Source organism: Podarcis filfolensis (genome assembly GCF_964270895.1).
Source record: "Podarcis filfolensis genome assembly, chromosome: 18".
In the NCBI taxonomy this organism is placed as follows: domain Eukaryota; kingdom Metazoa; phylum Chordata; class Lepidosauria; order Squamata; family Lacertidae; genus Podarcis; species Podarcis filfolensis.
Window position 1 is genome coordinate 2,136,221 of NC_139622.1, and position 10,482 is coordinate 2,146,702.

The following is a 10,482-nucleotide window of genomic DNA, read 5'->3' on the forward strand; positions in this document are numbered from 1 at the left end:
TCCTGTGCCTGTCTCATTATTGTTCTCTACGGTTCTCCTCTTTGGTCTCATGATAGTTACAGGAAAGGAGATTCCGACTAAACATTAGGAGTAACTTTCTGTTGTTGGCAAGATCCGTTCGACAGTGGAATGGTCTCCTTTGGGAGGTTGCAGACTCTCCTTCCTTGGAGGTTTGGAAGCAGAGCTTGGATTGCCATCAGCTGAGATTCCGGCATTGCATAAAGTTGGACTAGAGGACCAGGGAATCTCTTCCAACTCAACCATTCTCATTCTAGTTGGATCCTCCATTTCTTTCTTTTTTTAAAGTCAAGTTTCCAGCCCTTATGAGTGCTAAGAGATGCTTGGGAGAATCTCTCAGAAGCTGGAGCAGATTGCTGGCCTTTGGGGCTTTGGTCTCAAAGCATGTTTCCAAGAACTAATTTATGCAACAGACCCTCCACGTATCCCTTTCTTCCAGGGACAGTCCCAGATGTACAGAAGCCGTCCCGGTTTCTGATTGATCCCGGAATGTCCTGCTTTTCCTTAGGACAGGGGTCAGCAACCTTTTTCAGCAGGGGGCCGGTCCACTGTCCCTTAGACCTTGTGGCGTGGCCAGACTATATTTTGGAAGGGGGAAAATGAACGAATTCCTATGCCCCACAAATAATCCAGAGAAGCATTTTAAATGCAAGGGCACATTCTACTCATGTAAAAACACGCTGGTTCCCGGACCATCCGCGGGCCGGATTTAGAAGGCGATTGGGCCGGATCCGGCCCCCGGGCCTTAGTTTGCCTACCCATGCCTTAGGATGGATGTCCTTATTTTCATGAGAGAAATGTTGGAGGGTATGATGTAAGCAGGGAGCAGCGTGAAGGAATGAGCATAAAAGATGCAAGTCGAAGGCTTCAGTTTTTCTTTCTGAAGAAGCTTGTTTGGCTGAGACAGGGAGGAGCGCTCTAGATGTCACTGGACTCCGGCTTCCCTCAGCCCAGCCAGCATTGCAGACAGTCGGGAGTGATGGGAGACGGAATCCAGCAACACCCAGACTCTGCAGGTTTTCCTTCCCTGGTGCTAAGAGGAGACATTCCCTACTGGCTGCACGAGGAAGGAAAATGCCCCTATTCAGAAGAGGGATGTCCTTTCAAGAGCAGGAAATGCCTCTTAGAGCTGGGTGGGGGAACCTCCGGAGCCCCATCAAAAGTTCCTCCAGCCAGTGGTCTGAGATGATGGGTGGGTGGGTGGCATCTGTCTGTCTCGAGAGACAATGGAGTGCACCTCCAGGGGTGAATGGCTGTGTTGGCAGCACAGAGGTGACCTCCCCAGGGCACATGCCTGGGCAGCGTGTCTGCAGGTCCTGGGCTGCCCAGGTGACAAGACCCCCCTCTCGGCCTCACTGAGGGGTCCAAAGGAAAGCAGAGCAAGATGACTGGCATCAGCTGGGCTGCAGGAGTTGCCAGAAGGAGGCGGATAAGGCGCCAACCAACTGCCTTAGGGACTCCACTCTGGATTTGCGTAGGGCTTACTTTTGAGCCTTTTCTCTCTCAGAGATGTTCCACAAGGCAGAATTTTCTTCTAGACAGGCTCCCTTCCCAGGTGGACGAGCCCCACCTGGCCATCACTTTCCTCTATAGCACATGCAGAAAGCGCCTTCTTGACCACTGAACTCCCTCTTGGTCTCGTCCACTCCCTCCATCGGAGCCTGGCTTCACATGCAGGGAAGCCCCTGAATCACAGAGGGTTTGAGACCCATTGGCTCCCCTCACCCGATTTAGCCAGCCAATCGAAGCTGCTCCCAGGATTGTGGCCGCTGTCGCCTACTGACAGCATCTGGGAGCCACAGGTGAGAGTTGGGTGCAGGTGGGGACCAGAGGTGGACAGACTACCCCCAGAAGGAGCACAACATGACCCCCCACAGAGGTACCACCCCTCCCCTACCACCACATCATTATGTGGTGCAGGCACTCCACCCATTGGGCTATGTAAAGTTGTCGTGTGAGCGTGCACACACACACACAACCTAAAATCCTTGTTTTGTCTAGCTTTGTAGTTGCTGTCAAAAGCTGCCTTGAGTTTTGGCTACGGCTCTTTCCTCCGTCTCCCCTGGAGATTGAACCGGTGGCCTTCTGCATACGTAGCAAATGTTCCACTACTCAGCTAGGTCTCGCTTACGGAGAGCCAAAAGTTGCTTCCCAGAAGCTTCCAGGTGCATCCCAACTGGCTGCAAGGTGACACTCCCCCCGAAAGGGTTGTTCACTCAACAGTAGCACTATGTACACAACGGCCTAAGTAGATCCCTGATGGATCAGGACAAGCAAACACTGGCCCAGCATCCTGGCCTTGCCTTACAAATCGGCAAGGCTCTCCACCTGCGATCCCAGCAACGGGTATTTAGGAGCTTGCTGCCTCCAGCGGTGGAGGAGGGAGAGCAAGGGTGTGTTTCAGCCTTGAAGGGAGAGATGCCAAGAGGCACAGGTGAGTCAGGCTGGTGAAGGAGCCAGGATGTTGCCCCTCTCCCCTGGTCTCCCAGCACTAGAAGAGGTATGAAGAGGGAGAGGCAGAGGCACCGGCAGAGTCTCAGGTTGCTTGGGAAGGCCCCATGGGAGAAGGAGACAATGGGCAGCTGTGGGAAGGGGCCACCTTTAGTCTCTGCCTCCTTGGGGCAAGATCAGCCGAGAAGAATTGCTGGGCCCATTGGACATGGCACCCTTGAGGAAGCCGTTTCTTCCAATAAACACTTCACTTACTCTGCGCGGTTTATTGCTGGCTGGCTCCTTGAGCACCACCCTCCTCCCGTGCCGTGAAAATCCTAAATTGCTCCCCATGGTACCTCCCCAAAGGGGGGGGGGAGGCCAAGTCTGTACACTGGAAGTATAAAAAGGGTTACAATCGTAGGGTCATCCCAGCCAATGCTCCAACCACCCGTGATGCCCATGTGGCGATGTGAAATGACTCTCATGTTTTGGTTCTGTGTTGTGAGCCAAGAAGAAAGCGGGAATTTTAATGGAAATGGTTGGCTTCTGCAAAATACCCTGCAAGACACCCCAACCGGGCCCCCAAGGTCTGAATCCTCTCCAAAGCGGGGTGCGCCAGAGTCACATCGACTGGGGGTGGATGCGACCGCGGTACTGGGCAATCCACCGCCCCAGCCGCCTGGCCAGCGGCCTCCCCACTTGCGCCCCGCTGCTGGTACTGGGTTGTGGTGGAGGCTGCGGCGACGGCGCTTTCCTGAAGATCTTCCGGACCCAGGAGACCAGGAATTGGAGGCTGAGGCGTGAGGGGGTCGTGCGGGGCTCTGAGGGGGTGCTGTGACTCTCCTTGACTGAGGGGCGACTCCCAGCAGAAGGGCACTGCTGGGGACTTGTTCTTCCTCCTTGCGTCTCTAGCCTGACCTGCGAGAAAAGCAAACAAGTTAGCTCCAGCCCAAGGGTTTTGGGAAACTGGTTACTAGTCAGATGGTCCTGAGTAGGGTAACTGTGCCCCCAAAGGAGCAGGTGCACAGCCTGGGGGTCCTTTTGGACTCTCAGCTGTCCATGGAGGCGCAGGTCAATTCTGTGTCCAGGGCTACTTGCTCCATCTGAGACCCTCCCTGCCTGCTCCCTGTCTCGCCAGAGGTCCATGCCCTGGTTACTTCCCGCTTGGACTACTGCAATGGAAGGTGACTTGCAAACAACTAACCTTGAATGCGGCAACTAGACTAGTGACTGGGACCACATAACATCGGTCCTGAAAGACCTACGCTGGCTTCCAGTACGTTTCCGAGCACAATTCAAAGGCCTGGTGCTGACCTTTAAAGCCCTAAACGGCCTCGGCCCTGTATACCCGAAGCAGCATCTCCCCATCGTTCAGCCCAGCCACTGAGGTCCAGCTCCGAGGGTCTTCTGCTGGTTCCCTCCCTGCGAGAAGTGAGGTTACAGGGAACCAGGCTCAGAGCCTTCTCGGTAGTGGCACCCAGCCCGTCAGATGTCAAGGAAATAAACATCTATCTGACTTTCAGAAGACATGTTTGGCATTTTTTATGTTTTCATATGTGTTGGGAGCCACCCACTCAGATGGGCGGCCTCTACATAATCAATTATTACGATTCCTGGCTTGAGGTCAGGAGGGCCTATGGCTGGGCTGCCCACAGGCAGGGCTGGATGCTGCAGAACTGCAGAGCCTCCTTAATGTGGATGGTTGCAGGGGCTTCCCCTCCCTGTATCAGCTGTGACCTCGCCAGCCAGCGCAGAGCAGTGGGCACCTGTCCGATTTTGAGAGAGCCAAGAGGGCTGGTGGGAGGCTCCAGCTGGGGAGCCCCTCCCCGAGGGAGACCCCCGAGGAGGCAGGCCCAGAGCCAGGGGACTGGTGGTGGGACACGGAGGAGGAGAGGTCAGAGGAATGAGAGGAGGAGCCGGACGCTGACGGGGCAGCAGGGTTTAGTGAGCAGGGAGAGCCTGAGACAGGGAGCAATGCAGAAGAGTCTCCCTTTCCGGCTGCCCCAAGCTCCCCTGCCCTGGGTCTCTGAGGATGCACAGAGAAATGGAAGGGGATGGACTGTGCGCAGACACACTTTGAGATTGCTAGGGAAACATCTGGGAGAGGAGAAGCCTTAGAGAGTTGGAAGGCAGGGACCTTCAGTCCTGGCAATGGCTCCAGAGGGGCAAGACCTGCTGTTAAGGCTTGCTGAGACCACTAGGCCGAGTTGTCCATTTATTTTCCTGAGTGAAGAGTCAGTTTCACTGACAACAGAGCCTTGCTCGCCTGCGCCTGACCCCAGGGCTCTGGAAGGAGCTGCTCTGCAGGGAGCAGGAGATCTCTGAGGATCCACATAGCTCAGGTGTGGCGAACTAACAGCTGCCCCCACAAGGCACCTGCACACCTGGGGGCGACCTTGGAACTCGTCCCATGCAAAGCCACGGCACTCGACCGCTGCGCCACAAGCCCTGCTGCAGACTCTCCCAGCGCCCCTTTTTCCCAGGGACAGACCCAGATTTACAGAAGCCGCCCCACTTTTCTATGTGATCCCAGAATGTCCCGCTTTGGGAATTAGGACGTCCTGTTTTCATCGGGGAAATGCATGGAGTCATGTGAACCCCAAGCAAAGGAGATAAGTAACTTTACAACCTTTTGAGGACATCTGAAGGCAGCCCTGCAGAGGGAAGTTTTTCAATGCTCTTTATATATGCTGGAAGCTGTCTAGAGTGGCTGGGGCAACCCACTTAGATGTACAGGGTATAATAATAAAATTATTATTATTGAATCATACGTCCCTATTTCCACTGGATTAAATTTGGGAGGGTATGCTTGCTGGGCACCGTCCAGAATTTGAACTCACATCGCGCCCCGCCTGCTCTGGGCTGGGGGGCAGGGAGCGCTGGTCTTGCAGCCGCGCCTTCAGCCCCCCTTCTGTGGCCTGCTCCTTCTCCGGGGCCCCTCGGTTTTTCCTCTTTTGAGGGCATTTCCTGCTCACACTGGCCGCTGGCAGGGGCGATGGGGGGCTGTGGGGGGCTCCCTGCCCCTTGGTGGGGGGGATCTTCTTCCTGCCCGCTCGGGGGGCCCCACTCTCTCTGTCCCCGGGGGGCTGGTAGCGGGGGAACTCCTCGTAGGTCCGGTAGCAGGGGAAGTAGCCTGTGGAGGCGCAGGAGTCGCCCAGGAGCGTTTCCTCGTCATCGGCCAGGTAGTAAGCCTCGTGATCCGCCGTGGCCCTTTCAGGTTGGTCTGGCTTAGCATTGTCATAAGGAAGGACCTTTAATTTTCAGAGAAGAAAGAAAACAAGGCTGCAATCTAATGAAGTGAAACTGAATCACGCTGGAGTGTTAGATCTGTAGGATTGCAGGGTTGGTTTGGGTGAACTGAGACCCTCCAAGAGTCCCTATTTTCCCAGGACACTCCCAGATTTACAGAAGCAGTTCTAGAATGGAACGCCCTGCTTTTCCTGAGGTTTCATGATTTCTGACCTGGCAATATATTGCAAATCATGAGCTGTGTGTTCGTGTGCTATGCAAAAATCCCAGCCTGGGGGAAACCAGCCAAGGGCTCTACACAGCTGCAACTTTATTTCAGACATCAAGGTACAGGGGGACATTGCGGTGTTTAGCTGGTGATATTTCAGGACGTTGAAAAGCATATCTTGCCTGGAACCCCTGGAGACTGGGGCATGCGCACCCGTGTCTCTGCATTAATGGATGGGTGGGTGGAAACCATCACTGCCAAGCAAGAAGTGAAATCATGCTCCATTGTTTGACCTTGTGAGTAGCAACCCTGTACTATCCTGGTTCTCAGCCCCTCTACTGTGGAGTGGTGGGTTGTGTTGCTATTCAAATTTCAGCCCTTGTTCCTAAATCTATCCCTTTGGCCATCCAGATGTTGAAAAACTACAACTCCCAGCGAGCATGCAGTGACTACGGGAGTTGCAGTTCAGTCCAGCAACATCTGGAGGGCCACATCTTCCCAGTCCCGTTCCATAGAAATTTGCGCACCCTTTTTTGGGAGTTGTGTTCAAGGGCCGCCCACTCCAACTTAGGGCCACCCAATCCTGCCATCTCACCAGTTCTGGTGGCAGGCAGTTCCTAGGACTCAATTACTACGTGCTTCTGACCTCTTTGACTCTGGGCTCCGGGGGGTCTTCTTTGTTGTTGTCAGGTGGGGGCCACAGCTGCTCTTGCAGTAACCCCTTTTCTTCCTTTTCCTGCAGCTGTGGGACAAATTCCAAACAAAAATAGCAATATGAAGAAGTTTGAAGAACAGTGATATAAGAATGCTAAGGTCTCAAATATAAAATACCTGTCCATAAATGTACAAGGCAAACACAAACATAAGTATATAAACCACGTGTCTGAAATAGTAGAGGAGAGCAATTCTGAAACCATTTTGACGCTCTCAGGGACCTCAGATATTCCTCTGCAGTGAAGAAGGAAATGAGAAAGCCTCCCCATTGTCTTTTTGCTCACAAATCCTGTCTTAAGGGCATATTTGTGCATGAATAGGGTGAGCCTGTGTTCTCGAAGCTACTAGCATGAGTTTGACCAAACTGCGGGAGGCAGTGGAAGACAGAAGTGCCTGGCGTGCTCTGGTCCAGGGGGTCACGAAGAGGCGGACACGACTAAACGACTAAACAACAACAAAGGGTGAGCCTGTGATCTGGATTCAGGAACTGAGTATTTGCCATTACATGTCTTTAAGTTAACATCTTACATTAAAAACCTGACAGTACCAAACTATCAAAGGCTTTTCACCAAAGCCAGACTAAACGTCTTTCCTTCTGCAGTGTTAGATGGCAGGTTGAGAGGAGTTCCCTACCAGGATAGACTTTGCTTGTGTGCTCAAGACATCGATTCCATAAAACATATTTTGTTGCACTGTGCAAAATATGAGCAAGCCAGGGAGAACTGATACTACCCTTGCTGGTACCTTTCCCAGGAAAATCAGAGGCTCACTATGTCAGGTTCCTATTGGAAGACAGGACAAATGCTAGAACATTAGCAGTGGCAAAGTTTTTATCGGTGGTTGCAAGAACCAATGATCCCTGTATTCTGAACAAAATGCTTGTTTAATCTGGAGGTAGGCTGTATGAATTGTGTATTGCTTTGTAACAATTTGTTGGGTCTCTGGACCGTAATAAAGATTGTTGTTGTTGCCATTACCAAAGAATGGCCAGGCTGCCCAGGCAATGCAATCAGTGACCATTAACAGGTATCCTGACAGACAGGGTGTCTGCTGGAGACCGCCTCCTTCTGTGATGTATGTCCTTGGGGGGGGGGTCTTGGGCTACAGGGTGGGCAATTTCAAAAGTCTACATAAGGGCTTGCACACCATGTTCTGGGTTCTCCTTCCTCCCCGCGTGGGGAGTGTGAGGACCTTGTTGCAACAGTTCTGCGCTTGATATGCCCCCCTCCCCTTCTGCCAATTGCTCCTTGGGCCACTGCCACCTACCCATCGAAAATCCAGCAAATCTGTGCCCTGTGGTCTGGGGGCCTCCTTCTTGCCCTCGCCTTCTCCCTCCAGGGGGCTGCCTGGGTCTTCCTTGGGCTCTTCCTCCTTGCTAGCTGCTTTGTCACGAGGTTCTTGGCCCTCAGATGCCGACTGCTGGCAGAGACAGGACCCCCGAGGTGGTGGGTGGGGTGGGGGGAAGTGAAGAAAAAGAGAGCAGCCCAGAATGAGACAGGCAGGAACCCAGAAGCCAAACTCTCCTGCCCACATTGTTTGCTTGCCAGGGAAGCCCTCCAGCCCTGGCGCCATGGGGGCTGGTCCATCAGGACGAGTGGGGCAGCAAGCACAGCCTGCCCCCAGCAGCCCCCTGCCTGCCTGCCCCCTTGCTCGCGACCGGTCCAGAAGGTGGCCCTCCTCTCTCTGCCACGTACCTCTTTGATGTCTTCAGAGCCCCCCAGGGTTTCTAAGCTCAGGGGGCTCCTCCTGCACACATCCTCGGAATCCCCAATGTCTGTTTCGGGGAACTGTGGAGGAAGAGGGAGAAGGATGAGGGGAGAGAATGCGTGGCATCTGCCACACAAGCAGGTCTCTGCCCCAAGGAAGCTACAGTAGGAGGCTGACAAGAGGGAGGGTGTCAACATGAGGAAGAGGCAGAGGCAAAAGCCCTTCCAGGAATGTAATCCTGGGGCTCTGGCTTGTATCTGACACCAGCCATGCTCAGAGTAGGCCCATTGAAATGAATGAGAAGGAATAACTCCAGCCCATGACTTTGAATGGGTCTACGGTGGGTGGAAGCTAATGGGATCTAAGCCACGTGGAACAAGGGGGTTTCAAGAAAGAATGATCGTAGCAGAGGGAGAAAGAGAATTATTATTATACATTTAGTACTTCAAGAGTCATAAGCAGCTCATTCCCAAATATAAAAACAAGTAACACAAACATTAAAATGCAAAAGATGAGCATTTCTGGAGCACATTAAAACATTTAAACTCAAGGCACCCATAACTGAAACAAGAGAATAAAATAAGGACTCAAAACACCCTTAGCAACTTCCCATTAGGAATAGAGACTGGTCCCCTCACCAGTTTCCCAGCCATTGATCTTCAGGTTTTGCTCCCTCGCTGTCCCCAGATTTTCTCGCTGTCCCCAGATTTTCCGATTCTGTCCCAGCCCAACCTCGCCACTCACAGGCTGCTGACCCAAGGCTGGGGGGGGGGGCACTCAACTGCACAGTGAGGCTGGGATTCTGAGCCAATGTCATAGACAGGTTCCGACCAGTCCATTTCCTCTAAGGGGGGAGACCTATTTCCCCTTAGGGTGAGCGCTTAACACAGCACCCCAGAGAAAAAGAAGAAGAAAAGCAGGGAACTCTTTCAGTTCTGTAGCAAGAAAGAATGAGTGCCAGGAGTTTTCTTTCCCCTCCCTCCTCCATTCCAGCCCCTTTTCCTTTTGTGGATTGTCTTATCACTGGTACTTATAGAATCATAGTGTTGGAAGGGACCCAAGGGTCATCTAGCCCAACCCCCTGCAATGAGGAATCTCAGCTAGTTCATTCATAACAGATGGCCATCCAACCTCTGCTTAAAAAGCTCCAAGGAAGGAGAGGCCGCCACCTTCCTAGCTAGTCCATTCTCCACTCTCAAACAGCTCTCACTGTCAGAAAGTTCTTCCTGATGTTTGGTTGGAATCTCCTTTCCGGTAACTTGAAGTCATGGGTTCAAGTCCTACCCTCCAGAACAGGAGAAAACAAGCTTGTTCCCTCTTCCATGTGACAGCCTTCGAGATATTGGAAGATGGCTCTCCTGTCTGCTCTCAGTTTCCTCTTCTCCAGGCTAAACAAAGCCAGCTCCCTCAACCATTCCTCATAAGGCTTGGTTTCCAGACCCCAGAATAGGGCTTGATCTTGTAAGCCACTGGTATTAGTAGCAATAAAGGTAACACTAATCACAATAAGAAAGATATTAGGCATTGTTAACAATTGTTTTTAAGAACATTGTTCGCACATATTTATACTGCTTAACTGTGTGTACATTGCAATCACTTATTCATTTTTGTGCGTAGTCATTTTAAGTGCATTGTTAATATAAGAATCAATGTGCAAAACTGTTAAAATGCATATCTTCATAAAATATAAACACATAAATAAATGAAGTATCCTATAGTACAGTAATTCAGTGCTTGGAATACAATACAATACAATACAATACAATACAATACAATACAATACAATACAATACAATACAATATAATATAATATAATATAATATAATATAATATAATATAATATAATTTAATACATCCCCTTCCCCCCCAATTAATACTTCATTACTAATTACCGTAATATTCGTACTACTGTAATAATAAAAGAAGTAAAACTAGAGGCTCCTCCCAGCTTCGCCTTGCCCCGCCCACTGGGCGTGACCACCCCACTAAGCCCCGCCCTGCCCCGCTTTCCGCCGCCGCCTTTCGCGACCTATTGCCTTCCCCCGTTCCTCTCTCCCCGCCTCCTTTCCACAATGCCTCTCCCGGATTGGCGCAGGCGGAGTGCCACTCCCGCGGGCGGCGGAGCTCCCCGCTCCCCTCTCTTCCCTCTTGCC

At 52.0% G+C, this 10,482-nt stretch overlaps 1 protein-coding gene across 3 annotated transcripts; it reads right to left on the reverse strand.

Moving 5' to 3' along the window:
* Window positions 1-2,950: 2,950 nt before the first annotated feature.
* LOC310753506 (uncharacterized protein) lies at window positions 2,951-9,122 on the reverse strand. 3 transcript variants are annotated; one of them, XR_014543361.1, is made up of 6 exons: window positions 8,968-9,121; window positions 8,317-8,409; window positions 7,889-8,038; window positions 6,555-6,650; window positions 3,766-5,702; window positions 3,244-3,369 (listed from the first exon to the last, which is right to left on the reverse strand). XR_014543361.1 is itself a non-coding variant. In XM_083594880.1 (6 exons), exons 1-6 carry the CDS (start codon window positions 8,980-8,982, stop codon window positions 3,360-3,362), a joined length of 777 nt encoding a protein of 258 aa, XP_083451006.1. In that variant the 5' UTR covers window positions 8,983-9,122; the 3' UTR covers window positions 3,253-3,359. The 3 variants fall into 3 exon arrangements, 2 of the variants coding, with proteins under 2 accessions (XP_083451007.1, XP_083451006.1); XM_083594880.1 differs by having other exon boundaries at window positions 3,253-3,364; window positions 5,288-5,702; window positions 7,889-8,041; window positions 8,968-9,122; XM_083594881.1 differs by lacking the exon at window positions 3,766-5,702 and having other exon boundaries at window positions 2,951-3,369; window positions 7,889-8,041; window positions 8,968-9,122.
* Between the last annotated feature and the right edge of the window lie 1,360 nt (window positions 9,123-10,482).